This window comes from Catharus ustulatus, chromosome 1, assembly GCF_009819885.2.
Source record: "Catharus ustulatus isolate bCatUst1 chromosome 1, bCatUst1.pri.v2, whole genome shotgun sequence".
Taxonomy (NCBI): Eukaryota; Metazoa; Chordata; class Aves; order Passeriformes; family Turdidae; genus Catharus; species Catharus ustulatus.
This window is the reverse complement of record NC_046221.1, coordinates 149,322,763-149,341,588: the sequence shown is the minus strand read 5'-3', so window position 1 is coordinate 149,341,588 and position 18,826 is coordinate 149,322,763. Positions and strand designations below refer to the sequence as shown.

Here is an 18,826-nt window from a genome sequence, read left to right as displayed (position 1 = left end):
GAAGATCTGATAGGTTATCCAGAAAAGCAGCGTGAAGTCATATCAAGTTTGCTCTGAAAATTGGATTGATTTCTGGTTTGTGCTGTTTCTTTTAAAAGATATTCCTGAACTCAGCATCCTCAATTGCATTTATATCCATTTGTTCTCTTTTCAAATCAGTTCCATAGTTTAAAAGTTCTTCTCTTTTCCCAGCATTCATCTCCCCTCACTGCCATCATGAGGTTATTCTCATTCTGCAGGTGACTATTCTTTTTCTTGCCTCCTCTCATAATTTTGCCATTCCTCATTATGAAATCATAGCCTCTTTCTTTGCCCATTCTTGTTTGCATTCTTTTCTGAGTATATGATGAGAGTTTTTTACTTGTGTCTCACCAGCACCTGAACAGTGATATTTATACCTGTGTCTCTGTCATGGAAATTTCTTACATGATAAGTCCAAGGAGGCTTGTTTTTAAGCACTGCGGTCAAGAGAAGCCAACAACCAACCTGTTTAAGCAAGAGGAAAGCTGTGATCAGACTATTTCAAGTAAACACAAAAATACCACATTTGAAAAACTAGAGAAGCACACTATTATCTATTAACTATGAATAAAACGGCATTTAAAGCATTTAAGTAAAAACTTGAAAAAATTTTCATCTTACATAGTTTAGGGCTTAGTGAATCTCATTTTCCCTTTTTTCATATTTTGCAGGTAAGTAAACTGGACATCTTGTCTTTATAATCAGGTATACCTTTCATATTATACTCAGAAGACAAGGTCACCTGTCTTGACCATATTTCACACCATCACTTGTTACCACTAGTGGTTTATAATTTTCATCAGCTTTAAATTACTCATAGTTTTCTTCAGGGTTTTGTGTCAGATCGGCCTTTTACCTAGCTATGTGCTCTTGTTTCCCTGTATTTCTTCAGTTCTTACCACATGTTAAATAAGCCCTTTCTTGCCTGTCCCTTTGCCTGCATCACAAGTATTCTTTCAAGGCTTCTTGCAAGGTGTCCCTCCATGTATCTGTTAACTGGCAGTTGGGGTAAGAGCACTGGGATATACCGGTGCAGGGAGCTCTGAGCATCTCTGATTAGCAGTCTGCAATACAGCAGTCTGTACTGCCTTCCTTGCTCAAGGGCCAATGCCAGCCTCATTGGACCAATGCTTGTACTCCTGCTAATGTTCTGTGGCATGCAATGTTTCTCCCTCCATTCAGATTTCCATCTAATCCCAGCTTGATTCAATGAGATCTGCAGCAGCTAAGTCATATTAGAAAAAATTAGGCCATCAATCTATTATTAAGCTGGAAAATGGTTTCTATTTTGTGTTTGCCCTCAGGGTGTCTCAGAACATTCCATGGCTGATCTGCCCTGAGTATGAGAGGGCTGGTGTTTAGGTGCTAAAAGATGAGTACAGATACTGGGGAGTTGTGGAGTTTTGTTTAAAACATTTGTTTTCCAGCCTTGCAACTAGCCTAGGTGTTTGTTACTGGGACCTTTATGGTTCTCTTAGTTTAGATATTTTTGGAAAAAATGTTCTGTTCTTAAGGACCAGGACATTTGCTCTACTAAGCAAATAGCTCCTACATCTAACAGGTAGTGTCTGTCTGTAGTGTTGGGAAATTTTCCTGCAATGGTAGTTAAGTTCATTCTACTGGTGTCTGAGCAAAGATCAGTATATACTCTTGGAAAATGTTACTTTTGTCACTTACTCTGCTTTTGATAACATATCATATCTGCACTGTCTGAAAATTAAAAAATCTACCCCCAGTTTTTACTGTATGGCTGTCTCTCTGTTTAACCGTTGCTTGATAAAACGACCGTCTTTTGTGTATTCTTATTGATTTCCTTTTTTGCTCTTAGCTTTTTAAATGAAAATAGATCTTTACATCAAGATCCTTCATGCAGGTTATTTCACAGAATAGATGATGTTGGAAGGCACCTGTGGCAATCATCTACCCAAAGCAGGGACAAGTGCATATGAGGACCTTGTCTAACAGGTTTTGAATGCTTCCAAAGACAGAGGCTCCACAAATTCTCTGGACAGTTGGTTTCGATGTTCAATAACACAGAGTTCTTAGCGTGGAATGATTACTCTTTCAGATGGGCAAAATACAGGAAGTGAGACAGGAAGCATCCAAAATCATTAGCTGATTGTCAGGATCTTGGCCTTAGTCATTAATTGTCTTTAATGACTGGTCCAAGCACTAAAAATATCTTTTCAAAGGCATGATTTAGTACAAGAATGAAAATTATTCCAGTTGTGGCTTGGATGTTGTTGTTCTTAGTGTTGAGAGGGGAAAAGGTATGGGGAGGATTTAATTTTCACATTCAGGTCTCTTAGTGCATTCTTGAAATGACACATTTGGATGTTTGCTTTCTCACCTCATCACTGCCTCAACATGTCACTTTGGATTTGGTGCAAGAAAGAGTTAATTTAAGGCAATTTGTGCAAGCTGCTGCAGACAGTATGAGTCAATAGCATCGTGCTTTGAGTCTAAGCCGCAGAGGAACTGACATGCCAAGAGTTGAAAAGAGACATCTCTGTTTTGTGCACACTCAACTTCCAAAGGCAGTGGCTGGGGTAGAAAAACGATTTGAGTATGAACTAAAGAGTTGCCCAGAGGAAGGAAGGAGTAATGGCTATATCCATGGTGAGGAAGTGGTGGAGGGCACTGGATGAGATGCATGGCCTCTGCTGTCCTTTCATATTACTGTTGCTGACTCCCTACCCTAAGGTGTCATGTATGTTGGCACTCTTTAAACTGGTGTCTTGTATTTTTATTGGCCTTCAGTTGCTAATTTGACATTACAGACCATACTCTTGAACTGTTGTACATCCTTCATAAATTGCTTTAAGATGTTTTAATGTGATAAGACAATATAAAAATTGAAGTAGTTATTGCTGCCTTTATCACCAGGGGAATTGGACAGCTGGCATTGATCTGCAAGAGACTTAATTTCCATAGTTTGTTATTATATTAACCCTTAGAATTCTTTTTGATTGTGATTTCAAAGAAAGTTTTCCTAATCAAAAGTTCATCCTTTGTAGCATGTAGTGTTTGAGAGACGCAGAAAGGCAGAAAATCTATGAATGTTGTCATTTTTATCTGATCAATAAAGTCTTGCTTTATTAATAGTAATATCCCAGTATTTTACATTGTGTCATATCAAGATCCTACAGAACTGCTTGTGAGTGAAATCTAGCAGTTTATGAAAGGCATGCTGCTAACTCATTGGTTTGGGGCAGATATTCTGTGCCTCTTTAAATTTTTGGCATTTATCTTAAATTTTTTAATTAAAATAATTATAAAAATTCTTTGTGCTATTTTTTAAGGAAAGAGGTTGAATAAAGGCCTTATCTTTCTGTGTTGAGTAACACTTTCTAATGAGCTAAATTGTACCATTTTCCAAAAGCCATAGTAATGGTAGCACAGAGGCTGCTGTCTTGCAGAGGGAATAACTTGCTTTTTGCTATCTTCTGGTTTCAGAATAAGGCCTAAGAATTAAAAAAGGAATTTTTAATAATTAAAATCCAGAGGAGGTAAAAAGTTGAATGTGTTTTAAAAAGTGAACCCATCATCTCTTTTTCAAGGTATCAATGCAGCTCCAGTTTGATTTGTTGTTACTGACCAGGGCACCTTTAGATAGCAAATGTATATAGTGGGAGTCAAGAGTCCGTAGGGGGCTGCACAGCACTTCTCTCTGTACTAGCTCACAGCAGTGGTGAAGACCAAAGAAAGTACATTTTGGTTTTCTTCCTAGGGTAAAATTCTGCCAATTTCCTTGCTGTTGGCTCTACCAGTGTACAGCCTTGTTCCTGTTTATTTATAGCATAGTTGTGCCCAAAAGATGGAGTCAGAGTTCCACTAGCAAAATCAAGAGAATGTAGATTGTTTGATTTTTTTAACATCTACAATCTACCTGGGACTGTGTTTCAACTTTAACCTAGTATTGAAGTCACAAACTGGGAGTGAATGCCTGCAAAGACCATAGGCTCTTTGTACTTGGGCAGATGTCTTTTTATAGTCAGACAAAATATTTTTCAGGACTGATTTAGATATAATTGATAGAGACCTGTGGGTTTTTTTTCCTAATTTTGCTGTGATCATTTGCTGTTAAGAGGGATTTGTAAGGCTGAATCATGAAGTACAGAACTATCCTGGGAAATGTTTCTGCTAAACAGTAGACATATCTGAATTGCAACAATATTCATCTTTGGTATATCTTAAATTGATTTAATTTGTAAAACGCACAGCCATTGGTTTTCACTCATTTCTTGACATGATATTTCAAAATAGTTGAGAGTCTATTTAGGCACCTATGTCAGTTGGAGAATTTTAGAGGTTGTCCTACCTGTGTGAGACCAACTGGCCCTTAAGAACATTGATTGGTTATCTAAAATGACACAAGATACCTGTTTTATATGCCTATATCTCACAAAGCACCAAAACAATACAGAAAAACAAGAGCAAAGGGAGGAGCAGCACATAAATCTCTAACAGTAAGGGAGTGCCTAACAGATGGAACAATATCCTCTCAGAATGAGGTATTTCAGGGCTGAGAATTTTTTTCTGTAGCAAGTTATCATGTCAGAGTGAGCCTATTGCACTAATGGAAATCCTTGGGTGATTTTTCTTTTTGACTTTTGCTTCCAGGCCGTGCTTTGCTGAGACTTACTGACAAAAAGCTTGAACGAATGGGCATTGCCCAGGAAAGCTTACGACAGCACATTCTGCAGCAAGTCCTTCAGCTGAAGGTGAGAGAAGAAGTCCGAAACCTCCAGCTGCTTACACAAGGTATGAAAAATAATTTTGATATGGACAGTTACTGAGATTAGATATCAGAAATTTGCCTGGGGGCATAAAAGGTGACATGGTGTTCTTCTACAAGAAATGATGCGTGAAAATGTCTCACAGGTTCCACATGCTTTCCAAGGGGGGCAAAAAAGGTAAAATAATGCATAAATAAATAGAGATGTTGAGCTACCTGTTTTTTGCAGACAGCTGATTCCTTCTTCATATTGCAGTAATTTTATTGACTTAGAGTTGCTTCTAATTTTTTGCTGCTAAGAAAATACAAAAGTGGGCTCAATATGAAGTCTAGATTAGAAGACAGAGAAGAAGGAGTAACAAAAAAGGTTATATATTTTCCAAATGAGGTTTAGATGTTTTCTGATGACTTTTGTTGCTAGCTCTCTACAGTGGCTGTGATAATATGGAAGAAAAGCAGTCATTGTGGCAATACTGTAAAGGAACATTTAGACATCCTCTACTATATATCTGCAATACTTTCTCAATGTTAAATGTTGTTTGGTAGTCCAGTGGGATAGCATAAACCACATACTTCTGTGGTGTTTTGGTTCAGTGCTTGTTATATGTCACACTGTATGAAAAAACCAGCTCCTCAGTACATGCAGTGTATTTTTAACAAAATGTCCTTCACACATTACATTATGTTCCTAATTAAGCCTTGCTCACTGTGTTTGAGGAAAAACTCTGATTAGTTGAGTAAACTGCACTTTATCTGAAAGAGCTGAAGTCTCAACTGAATTGTTTCTTCAGGCTTGGTGTCTTGTGGATTGTGATGAGGAGTTTTAGGGTTCCTTTGTTTTGCCATGAGCTGTAAATAGAAGCTCACCTCATCTTCTGTCATGTCAAAGATGCACATGCTGAAGCATGAATGTCTTCCCCAGATGTTTAGAACTCTTCTTTTTCCCTTTATCCCTTAATCCATTATTCCTACATCCTTCTCTTCAGTGTTGGCCAGGTTCTCTCTTCCACTGCATCTGGAATGCTACTTGAGAGTTTGATGGAATGTGAAGTTCTGGTCATCCACTATCACTGTTGTAGGCCTGCTTATGAAAGTTGGGATTTAATTGATATGGGACAATGAAGACACGTTAGCTATAAATTTGGGTCGGTTGATCACTGCTGTCCAGATAGATTCCTGCTTAGAACTGTATATGGCATTGTGTATTTCCTGTGTTCTGTTCTGGTCCCCCTCTGCACACATCAACTAGTGTATGACTTAGGCTCAGTCAGACAGCAATGACTGCCATTTCAAGAAATTCAGGGCAGCATCCTTTGAGATCTGTTCTTTGCCCAGGCAGTTGAGGATACAAGTTTAGACTTTGTTAAGAGAATGAATAAACACATTCTGGACTGTGAAGGACAGATTAGCATGGGGTGCAGGGATGTGTGTTTAATGTAGTCTCTCTCTGCCATGTAGAGGGAACTTTCTTATGTTCTCTGATCCTGTAAAGCAAGACATCGTGTGCTTTATGAAAGGCAGCACAAGCTTGACAAGAAGCTGGAGGTTTGCAGCTCTGGCCGTCTTCCCCCACTATCGTGCTGGCCATTGTGCTGCACTTCAGAGCCACTCCAGTATATCCTTTGGGGAAATGGCTCAGTTTGAGAACTTTTGTCAAAATAATTTAATTCTTGCTTTGCTAGGGTCTGTTACAGTGTAACCATGTGAGCCAGAAAGACAAAACTGCCTTCAAAGCTATGGTTTTCAGGGTTGGGTGGCCACTGGTGTGACCACCAGCCACAAGAGCTTGTGGTCGCCTTGTGTTCCAGAGCTCAGCTGGGAATGGCTGTGGGAGGGAGCAACAGCTCTCTGTCCTTGAAGAAGACAGTGGCACTAATCCAAACTCATATCAGTAAAACAATACAAATACCATTTTAATAAGCAAATCTGTGAATGGACCTGATGAGCTGTAAAACCTCTTGTCTAAAAGCCAATAATCTTCATGTGCTATTGGTGCACCAAGGACAGTACAAAAGCAGGCATCTCCCAGGTGAATAAAAACAGATTGCTTAAGCAGACTCTTTCTTTTAGAAAGCTAGAGGAACCAAAACTCTGTTTACTTTCATCTTCTTAAAAAGAGCTGAAGTTATGGTCAGAACAACAGTTTACAAGAACATTCCCCTGTGCAACAAACCTATGTTAATTGTGTGATTCTAGGATGAAGCGACAGTGAGTGACAGGATGACAGCAGTACTCCTGTTCCTTATCACCTCATTTACACCAAGCTGGAGTGTGTTGAATGTGCTTGATGGAAGTACTAAGGTTAGGATATTGTTTCTCAACCTCAGTACAAGTTGTAAAGCTCTCTGTATGTCAGTTGTTCTCCAAAACAAGATTCTCTGCCCTTTCCCAGTTTCTCCACTGTGTCCACTCATATTATTATTGTGATTTATATGTTCCTGATCCACGTTGTTACTGGAATAGCTCTCTAGCTCTCTGGAACTGGTTTCTTTAGTTTTGTTTTGGAGAGCACTGGAAAAACATTTTTTTTCTCTGAAAAGCTGTTTCTACCTTTTGGAAATTCCACTTGGAAAGTCCAGGTCACACTGTAGCTATTGCTGTGCTGTGCCTTGCTGTCTTCCAAAAAGAGAGAAGAAAAAGCCCTCTGTCTCTCTGTGCACAGCTCAGGAGACTGTTAGGTGAAAGAAGCTGTTAAAACCCATTTCTGAATTCATATAGCACACAAGCTGGGTTGCAAGCAATGAGGTCCTAATTCAGAACCCATTGATGTAATCAAAAAGACTTCCACCTATGGCTTTAGTACATACCTCAGTTAAGTTGGGTCAAACAGGGAAAGTTTTAAAAAAAGCATTATATAATAGTTAACAGATATTTTAAGTGGCTTTGTGTTCTGTTGTCTGCAGAGGAAGTTAACTTCATTTTTAAAACCCAATAGCATTCTTTTCTACTCCTCTTTCAGAAAATGACTTAAAACTGCTTCATTCTTCTTCATTCAAGACACACCATCCAGTCTCTTAAAGCCAGAATACTACGTGATTGTGTAATTGGAGTCTTGTCTTGAGTTTTAGGAAGACATTTCTTTGGAGCAAGAGCTGCCTGATTGAGGCTATTATTGGTAGAAATGCTATTCCAGCCTCCACTACGATAGAAAGACACAGGCCCAACTACTGATCTGTGCTTTTTTCCCAGACTTAGTGATGTTGAGGAACTAATTTGACAAAATATCTTCCGATGTCTCTTGGGGAGAGCTGCACACTGTTAGAAACACCATTATTATACTGTTATCACTGTAAGCCTGAGTTGAAAGATTTTTTTATAAAAAGCCTTACATAACTACACAGAGAAGGAAGAAGTTATTCTGAGGTTTTTCAATGTGAGTCCTGCTTTGGGCTAACATGGAAGAGACTGTCCTCAAAGTGGTAGAACACTGCTGTGTGTGTTTCTGATCAAAGCATTCACAGACAGCAATCTGCTCATAGGGCTGAGCTTGAGAAGCATTTTTGGATTTGGATTAAATGATAACCTGCATTCAGGATGATGTTAGGCCCCCTTCTGAGTTCCTCTGTGAGTTTCATATAGGGCAAAGTGCTACTTGCATATACTGCCAGGACAGTATTTCTCCTCCTAGCAAAACATGTTAGAGTAAAGCTTTGTGCTTCACTGAAAATCATCTCAGCATACGTGTTGAAATTACTTCTTCACTAAGATTTCTGTTCATCCTTCTTAGTTACTGGTGCTTAGTTACTGAAATATATATGTGCCCAATGAGAGTCACAGTAAGGCTGATTCCCTCCCTCCCATTTCCAACATAGTCCTTTCAAAACTAGTTAAAACTAGCACTAGCACTGTACTCTTCCAGGAGGGAAATTAGAGGGCCTTCAAAGTTGCATCTCATCTTCATCTAAATGTAGAAGTCATGCATTCTAACAATGAAGAAATCAGGCAAAAAAATGCCATAAGGCCTGCATGGATAAATGAGGAGCTGCTGGGCAAACTCAAAAAAAGGAAACCTTACAGAGAGTGGAAGCAAGGACAGGTAGCCTGGGAGAAATGCAGAGAAAGTGAGAGGCAGGAATCAGGTTAGGAATTATCTGATGAAATTAAAGCTGGCCAGAGATGTCAGCAGCCACAGGAAAACCTTCTATAGGTACATCAGTGATGAAAGGAAAACTAGGGTGAGTATGAATCTCCTCTGGAAGAAAATGAGAGATGTGGTTACTCAGGACCTGGAGAAAGCTGAGGTACTCAACAAAGTTTTTGCATCAGTTTTCACTGGCAAGTTCTCCAACCACAGGAGGCAAACACAGGGGCTGAGAGAATGAAGAAGCAATTGTAGGAGATCAGGATCAGGCACGTCTAAGGAACCTGAAGATGCACAAGTTGATGGTACCTGATGAGGTGTATCCACAGGTCCCGAGGGATGGATGAAGTACTAGGCCACTATCCATCATGTTTGAGAAGTTGTGGCAGTCCAATCAAGTTCCAGTGATGGGAGCCCTAAGTTTTTAAAATGGAGTAAAGGAAGACAGGGGAAACTACTGGGTGGTCAGTCTCACCTCTGTGCCCAGCAAGGTCATGGAGCAGATCTTAAGGAAACGTTTCTGTCTGACCATTCTTGGGCAGTCACACTCTCGCTACCAGAGATTTCAGTGCTGGAAGCAAAACCCCTTCACAGTGGGTGGCTCCAGACTGATGTGTGCCCAGCTTGACTCCCTACACACACACCACTCTCACAGCGAATGAGGTTTCCTTACCAGCTCAGCCTAAGGCTTCCACAGCAGAGTCTCAGACCTCTGATGTCTTTAAAAAGCTTTATCATGGTGCAGCAATAAAACAACGACTTGAGCTGCTGCTTCAGAAGAAAGGAAACCCTGGGCTTTTGTATCTTTACGGTCTAAGCCCTGGAAAGTCTGGGTTCTTCTTGCTGAGTCACTGGCTCCTGCTTTGTCTCTGAGCCGCCTGGCTGGTGCCACAGGTCCCTGGCCCTTTGCTTTGCAAAGAGTCTGTGTCTGTTCTCAGCCTCTTGCCTCGGGCTCCTTGCTACCCAGAGCTCAACCTGCAGGTCTCACTGCAGCTGCTCACTGTACCTGTACTGAATGTATTCGTGAACACAAATCCTCCGGGAAGCTGTGCTTAGGCACATGGGAAGTAAGGAGGTCACTAAGCGTCACTAAGGGCAAATTGTGCCTGACAAATTCGGTGGCCTTCTCTGATGGAGTTACAGGGCTGATGGGTAAGAAAAGAGCAACTAGTGTGATCCAACTGAACTTGTGCAAAGCATTTCAGACTGTCCCACATGACATCCTTTTCTTTAAATTGAAGAGACATGGTTTTGATGGATAGACTACTCAGTGGATAAAGAATTGGCTGGATGGTCACACTGAAAGAGATGTGGACAATGGCTCGATGTTCCAGGTAGAGACCAGTGATCCGTGTCATTTGTCAGGGCTTGGCATTGGGACTGGCACTGTTTGACTTCTTTGTCAATGACAGGGACAGTGGGATCCAGTGCACCCTCAGCAAGCACCAAGCTGTGTGGTGCTGTTGACACTCTGCAGGGAAGGGATGCCATCCAGAGAGGCCTGGTCAGGTGGAAAGGTGGCCCCATGCAATCCTCGTGATGTTCAGCGAGGCCAAGTGCCAGGTCTGCACCTGGGTGAGGACAATCCAAAGCATAAATACAGGGTGGGTGGAGCATGGATTGAAAGCGTCCCTGGGGAGAAGGGCTTGGAGTGTTGATTAATGAGAGGCCCAACATGAGCTGGCAATGTGCACTTGTGGCCCAGAAAGCCAAACATGTCCTGGGCTGCGTTAAAAGGAGCATGTCCTACAGGTCAAGGAAGGTGAGTCTGTCCTCTGCTTTGTTCTCATGAGACCCCATCTGCAGTGCTGCTTCCAGCTCTGGGGCCCCAAAGAAGCATGACATGGACATGTTGGAGTGAGTACAGATGAGGACCATGAAGATGATCAGAGGGATGGAGCACCTCTTCTGTGGAGACAGGCTGAGAGAGTTGGGAGTGCTCAGCCTGGAAAAGACTCTGGAGAGACAAGACTTTACAGCAGCCTTCTATAGTACCTAAAGATGACCTACAAGGAACTGGAGAGAGACTTCCCAAGGGCAAGGATAGGACAAGGAGTAATGGCTGCAAATAATGATGGTAGATTTAGATAATATATTAGGAAGAAATTCTTTACTGTGTAGGTGGTGAGGCACTGGAACAGGTTGCTCCAAGAAGCTGTGGCTGCCTCATCACTGGAAGTGTTCAATGTCAGATTGGAACCTGGCCTAGTGCAAGTTGTCCCTGCCTATGTCAGGGGTGTTGGAACTAGACGACCTTTAAGGTTCCTTCCAACTCAAAATATTGTATGATTCTATAAGTGATCAAAGAGCAAGTGAGAGCCTTGTGTTCTAGTGACGGATCATTCACTGGGTTTTGGAGGAACTTTGTAACAGAAACATTGCCTTCAGGGTGCGTATGGTGAGTAAGTCAGGACCATGAAACCCTCCTCAGCAGAAGTGTTTTACAAGGATTTTGGCAGCATTATCAGCCTGTTAGTACTAAAGGCAGGCTTGATGAAAATTTAGCATGGAACTGTGAAAAACACGTTTCACTGTCTTGGTAAAATTTAAAAGGTTTAATAAAAAGACAATGGGAGACACACATAAAGCAAAGGGTTGAAACTGCCAGGTGCCTGGCAAGCTGCTAAGAGCACACGGTTGCTTCAGGAATGCCCCTTTAACTACACTTCACAATACATCAACTTGTTGCATATTTATAGTCTCTCATTTATAATAAAAATTTCTGGGAATTGTTTAGCATGGCTTCTCCTTGGGTTCGCCTTTTTAGAGCATGTGTGTTTTGTGGCTTGTGGTTTTTATTTTCTTCTTATAATTTTTTTAATTTGGGTGGTGGTCCTGGCCTTTTGCAGCCGGTGAGTGTTGGTAATTGTCGTGTCAGCTGCAGGGCCCCCATCACACGTTCACGGGCTGTTACCTCAACTAGGCAGGTAGTTTTAGCATACTATCTTTTAAAAACTTATGTCTAACTTTTGCTATTAGAAGAAAAGAACCTATATTCATACAGAAAAGCTATTTTAACATGTAGCATTTATTCCAATAGTTGCAAAAAGCCAATAATATGTCATGCACATATAACAGAACCCTCCCAGTCTATCAGAAACATGATGCTACTTCCTGTTGGCCCTATCTGCTTTGTCTATATGGATATCAAAGCTGGGAGGAGCACTGAGCTGAGCACTGCTGTACCAGATTTCATCACTACACGTGAGATCTGCTGTCATTTTCCATAATCAAAACTTTAAAGTACTGGACTCAGTTCCATCTTCTGATTTCCCATATATTATGACCTTTCCTACTGTGGTAGCTCCAGTACACAGCATGAATTATTTGGAGTTACATACCTGGCTGAAAAGGGACTTGAGTGGTCAGAAATTTTGAGAACATGGGAACTTGCTAAGCACAGGACTAGAAGGCCAGCAAGTTAAGAGAAAACAATTACAACTTGCTGTCCCCCTGCTGTTGACTTTATGGATCCTGTGATGTCTGAACTGTTATTGTCCTTTATGTTCCTTGAAGAAATGTTGCTTGAGATCAGCACATTTCTTTGTCACCCCTGCAAAAAAAGTATAGTCTGGACTCAAGGTTTTGGCATCCAAGGAATCTTGGTTTCATATGCCTGTGGTGTTTCAAGGTCTGCAGCTTTTGAAATCTTCTGTCTTCTGACTGTCTTCTTACCAGACATCACTTCTTTTGTTTTCATTTTTTTGACCTTACCTTTTTCTTTCACCTAATCCTGTAGCTTCCAGCTAGTCAGGAAGGGCCTTCCCAAAGCACAGACTATGCAACTGTTTCTTGCATATGTTGCATACATGGCATCTATCCAAGGTACAGAAAAAATACTTGCTCTTTCAGAAGAGCTCCAGCAAGCTTAATTCCCAGCTGGTTTCCTCTGCTCTGTGCTCCTGTTGCGCTCCAAAATGTCTGAGAGACCTTGCAAGTTGAACACAATGTGCATCATGAAAGCACTGTCAGAAATTACCCAATAACAGTAGTTTATCCCTTATCATAGCATGAAAGCTGTGTTCCTGAACTCAGCATGCTAAATTGCCTGATTACAGGTAAAGAAATCTTAACCTTTTCAATACGGGTTTATTTTCACTGAACGTCCATATCCCTTTTACTCCTTTCTATTGTATGTCCTTTTTTCCTGTGCAACTGCAAGAATCATTGCACTTATTCTTAACACTGCTTTCCAAGACTATAAAACGACTTTGCTACCACCCATTAGACTACAAAAGAGCAGTCTTTGTTGCATTTTTCCCATTCCTGTCAAGGACAGTTTCAGCACTTAACAGAGGATGAAGCTCTGGAATCAGAAGCCGTGGTTGTTCGTGAGAGGCTTTTCAAACTTTAGGCACTGTTAAGATGTCTGAAAATATTTTTTTTCAGGTTACAACTGTGCACTGACGGGTTCTGTATGGTTTTCATTTGTTTTAGCTGAAACACAATATTGTCTGTGCAGTGTGTATCTGAGCAAAGATAAAATATCTAATATACATGCATCAGTGATGATAAATATCAAATTCCATCTATGGCTTCAGTTGTTTGAATTTCATGTGTCTGGTTTCTAACCTGAAGAATATACTTGCAATGCAGTCAATGGTCCCTGGCAGACCATTGCATTGCTGTGGGACTGTTAGTTACCTTTATGCTATTGCTGTGATGCTAATACATATTCATATCAAATAACCAAGTGATTCAGCTGACAGATAAAATAAGTTCCAATACACTGAACAATACATTGTAATGCACTCTGGATAGGTTTAGCACAGAATTGTCCTTCAATATGTGCAGTATATTAGTTTGGAATATGAATAAGGAAACATAGGACCTATGAAATTTGTATTGATGAACTTCTCTGGCAAGATTTTAGCTGTATAATGTTATGATGCACTTGCATTTTTATGTGTTTCTATAAATAGTATTGCAACTCAGTCTACTGCTAATGTAGTATGAGCTGTTTTGTATGACTGCAAGATCATGATTGCAGTTGCCTGATTTTCTTATTATTTTATTAATGTTGATTTGCTTTTTCATTCCTGCTTTTCCAATTTCTCAGAAGTCAGCCTACTGGTCAGTTTGGTCTGGAATGTTTAGTCCTTTTGAAAGAATGCCTACCCAGTACTGTCTTTACATGTTTGGTGAATATATATTACATATACGTAAGACCACACATATATATATGTATGTATTTTCTCACTCATGTGTAAATTGGAAAGAGAATTTTTTTCCCCAAAGTTTAGTAAAAAAAAGTAAACTATTGCCATTTGTGCTGCAGCCAGTCATGAAAGACTTTTAGCTAAAATAGGAAAGCCTTCAGCAGTCAGTCTGTTATTTAACAACAGCTGTTTGTGATCAGTGCCAGTGGAAATCACTTGTTTTCACCCATTCACAAAGAACAGGCTGGTGAAAGGGATTCCAGGAATAGGTACAGTCTTTCACACAGAGTTTAAATAAATCATATTGTAAGTTGGTGCCATTTACAATGTAATATAATTGTGATTTCCAATGAGATTTTTCCAGAAATCAGACACAGAAAAAATTAGGAATGATCATAGAACGGTCTGGGTTGGAAGGGACCTTAACACCATCTAGGTCCAGCCCTCCTGCCATACAGGCATACCCAGCCACGTTCCATTAGCCCAGGTTTCTCAAAACCCCATCCAATGTGGCTATGAATAATTCCAGGGATGGGGCATTCACAGCTTCCCTGAGCAACCTGTTCCAGTGCCTCGCCACCCTCACAGTAAAGAATTTCTTCCTTATGCTTAATCCAAAGCTGCCTCTTTCAGTCTGAAGCCACAACCCTGTGTCCTGTTGCTACATGCCTTTGGTAGTTGTTATATAAAAGAACTGAGGAAATCAGAGGCCTAACTATATTTCTGACCCCTTAGAAAGTATATGGAAATTTTCACTGATGACCTGTTTCAATCCTGACTATCTTCATCAACTAACCCTTTTTTGTCAAACTGAGTGTATAGCACTGGAAATAAGAAGACCATTAGACCAGTAAGAAATGCCATTCTCAGTTGTATCCAGTATCCCTCTGTCCCACTACTGGGCCTCTAATAGCAGCAGATGACATTCAGGCAGATCCCCAGATCCTGTTCTTCTCTGTGGTCCATTCCCTTGGGCTCTCCAGCATTCAGAATTGATGCATTTGGAAGAGTATTGCCCTACCTAATTCTTTAGTATCCATTGAAAATTTATCTCACAGTCTGAAGAAACAAGTTGTTCACAAGAAGTTTTTTACAAACTAAAATATCATCACTGGCAGCCTCAGTGGTGACAGAAGTGCCAAAGTCTAACTTGGCATGCCTTCAGTTGGGTACTTCTTCCTTCTGCAAACACTCTAAGCAATCCCAGTGTCATGTGCATGCAGTAGTAGCTGCACATCCTCTGTATTTCAGATCCAGCAGTCACACCTCAGACACATCAGATGAATTATACCTGTTGGTCTCCATCGATTATTACAGACGCTTGGAATGGTTGGCAGATATATTTGTCTACAGAGTAGATGACTGAATGTGGATAAGATAAATTCCCACTTGCTAAGCCTAGATGTAAACTCCTATGCTAAAAAAAAAATGGTCTGAAAGCTGGATGAATTGCCCTCTTCACTCAGAGGAATTTTGGTAACATCATCTTGCTGATTTTATGAAACTGGTATTGCTGCGCCTACATGAATGCGTCCTGTTTGTAAAGTGTTTCACGATATTTGCAGTTCTAACAAACATGAAAGTCACTTAAAGCTTTTTTGAAAATGTACAATAAAGTTTTGCTGTTTTGAATCCCTGAAGGTGAGTGTTGACAGAGAGTTCAAAAGCATTTTTCTTCCAGTTGTTACTAGCATTTATGGCCTGTGCAATAAAAATTTCTAATTACTGGAAAGATTCAAGAGAGGCAAAAAAAACCCCTCTCATTTTTATGCCTTTGTGAAGTTGCTTTTCTGTATTGTGTAAGAAGAACCTGTTTCATTTAAAAGCTTCTCTTTTTCTTCATTCACATTCTTTATAAGCTTTTCTGTATTGTAATTTTTAAAATGAACATGGTTCTATTCAAATAAAAGTTTACTTTTAGTGACATTTATGTTCCATATGATAGAGCACCTTCATTCACTTAGTTATACATAGGCAGTCAGCAGTGTTATGGACTGTTTCTTTTTTACTAAGCAGTATGCAGATCTCTGGCATATTCCACAAAGGAAAGGGTAGGTTATTTTAAAGCCTTTATTTGACTTGATCATAAAGCATGGGTACTAGGCTAGTGTTTTATGACGTGCTCAAGTATGATTAATAATTTTAACTATACTGGTTCCCCCATAAGATCAATATTATAGAATTTTTCCAGTCACTATTTCAATGTATCTTAATTGAAATTGATTTCCTATAAAATAATAAATTGAAGTATATTAACAATGGTCCTGTGGTCCTTGACATTCAAGTTCAGAGTTCTAAGAAAATTCTGGATAGTTTTTTAAAAATACATGATTTACCTCTATATAGCATAAGTACTCATGAAGCACCTGTAATTTTTTGGTGTTAATTCCAGTAGATGACAACATAAATAGAGCAGCCTTAATTTGAAACAAGAATGTGAGTGAAAATGTGGCAGAGAATTGTTGTTTTTAAAACAACTTACTTCTCTATTGGCAGTTCAGCTAAAACTCTATTGTATGATATTAAAATTGAAAAATATTTTTATCAGTAAAAGTGCATGCCAGTCACAAGAATTATTAGAAGTTACCTGTACAAAGAAAAGATATGTTGAGAAAATGTGCAGTGAGCAACTCTGTAAGAACTTCAGTTTTTCCAAAGGTATCACCTGGTGGGCATTGAGTCAATCTTTGACTATTTTTCTCAGGGTCAGAGTGATAAGTTGAGTTTTAGGCAGTTTGTACTTGACAATACCACAGTTCTGAAGCTCCTTAACTCCTCTCAGTTTTTGTCCACATCTTAGAGTTTATTCTTGGTTAAGTTCATCCACGTTGTTTGAATAGTTTGTTTGTGTACATTTGGTTTAATCAGTGGTTTCCACCTGAAGACAACCTGATTAGAAAATAAACAGGTTCAGGAATGGCACAGTGTGTTAAATCTAACCAGCTTGGTATAATATGTCCAGACTCTGTCTTTCCATACTTGTTCAGCTACAGTAGAGGGCTGGATCTCTTTCCTCAGGAAAACAAGTTAGAGACTGTTGAGCAAAAATGCATGTCAAGGTTTCCTTGCAAGCTTGAGCACAGTCTGAAGGTCTTGGAGTTTTCAGTCCTCTCCACTAGAAAGAGGATTCACATCTTCCCGGTCCATTTATCTGGCACACCCAGCTGCATCACCTGGCATTTCATGAGATGAGATGGAGTTGAAGCAGCTCCAACACCTGCACCTGGAAACAAGTAATTTTGTCATATTCTTCCTTTAGTGAGAGCAGTTAAAGAGGCTTACTGCTGGTAGCATCAGTCAGCAGGCTCTTGGTTTTCCACATTGAAAGAGCACTGTTGTGTAGGACTTTCACAAGCTGCATTTTGAGAGAAAGATCTGAAAGAAAAAAAGGTCTTGCAGAGCAAAAAGAAGATTCTTACTCACTGAGTTTGCCTTCTTCAGTGATGCAAAGCTTCTGCTCTCAAAACTTTACTCTCCAAAGTCCTCTAAATCCTCCAAAGTCCTATGGTTTTTGTTTTCTTTCCACTTTGGCATATATTAGAGATGGAGATGGAGAGAGAATGGTGATCACATTTTCTTCATTCTTGAAAGTGGTAGGTAATTTTTTAGGAATAGAAAGGAAAGTCTTCTTTCTTACTCTATTTCTTTTGGTTTTCATTCCTTTAAGAACTCCTGAGGAACTGAGGATTATTGTTAAAGTTGGACCAAGAGATTAATTTCTCCTTCTCTAGCTTTATTTTATTTATTTCCCTGTAAATGTTTAGAGGGCTGGTTAGACTACAGTTGTCTGCTGAAGAATTTCTTTACTTTGTACCAGAGAGTGTAGCTATGTGAAACACTTTTCAGCAGTTCCTTGTAATTATTTGTCATAAGGTACCAAGGTGGTCCAGCTGTATTTAATGAGTATTTAAAGCCTGTTGGATGGTGGAAGGAGCAATCATCTTAGACAATGGACCTGCTTTTAAAAGTGTCAGGCAATTAAGGATGCAGATAAACCTTTGAAAATTCCCTACACTGATCACTCTCAGTATTACAGTACTCTAAATTTGAAAGACTTTGAAGCAAACAAACTCTATTTCAGATAAAAGAGGTAGGAAAGAGGAAGGGAAAGATACTTCTACCTCTAAAGCTCCCCTGATAAACCAGCTGTTACCTGGGCAGGTTCTGAACAGATCTTTCTTGAGATTCCAGAGCTGCTTTAATGCCCATCTGCAGTGGCTGCCATCCATTCTGTCACAGGAATTGTCTGTGACACTAATCACTGACATTGACATTGTTTACTTTTGTATATCTATGCTTAAACCTGGAAGGTTCTGAGGGTCATCAAAAGGCAGCCAGCCCTTACAGCCTGTTAAGTTAATGAATGTCTTTTTGCTGGGATGTATCTTCATACATTGACACACCTATGAGCTTTTTTTGTCTTTTTCTAGAAATGTTTCCTTTAGGTGTGGAGGTTTATCTCAGCATAATGAAAATTGTGGTTTATTTTCTTCTAATCCTTATAAGCTCTTTCCTGGTGAGTTGCTATTTTTTACTGATATTTGCTTGCTAGATTTGTTTGTTGATAAGTTTTCTTTCTCCCTTCTTAAATTTCAACTGCTGTAACAAGCACTAAAATGTGTGACCGTTGCTTTGTCAGCAACCCATGTTTTCCTTTATTATACTGTTACTGCTGTTCTTGACAACTTTTCGGTTCTCTCTAGTAATGGAAATGTCACTGTGGGAATTTTACTTTACTTCTACATGGCTTAGCTGATCACAGGTTAATTCTGGTATGAGAATGTGTGTTTTACTGATTTCTTTACCATTTTTATTTCATCCAGATGA

At 39.8% G+C, this 18,826-nt stretch overlaps 1 protein-coding gene across 1 annotated transcript in view; it reads left to right on the top strand.

Annotated features, from left to right (window-relative positions):
* The window catches only part of SAMD12 (sterile alpha motif domain containing 12), a 174,912-nt gene that overhangs the window by 77,626 nt on the left and 78,460 nt on the right, over positions 1-18,826 (top strand). Inside the window, exon 4 of the mRNA XM_033067301.1 lies at positions 4,645-4,785. Coding sequence (XP_032923192.1) covers positions 4,645-4,785 — 141 coding nt within the window. The remainder of the gene's footprint in view (positions 1-4,644; positions 4,786-18,826) is intronic.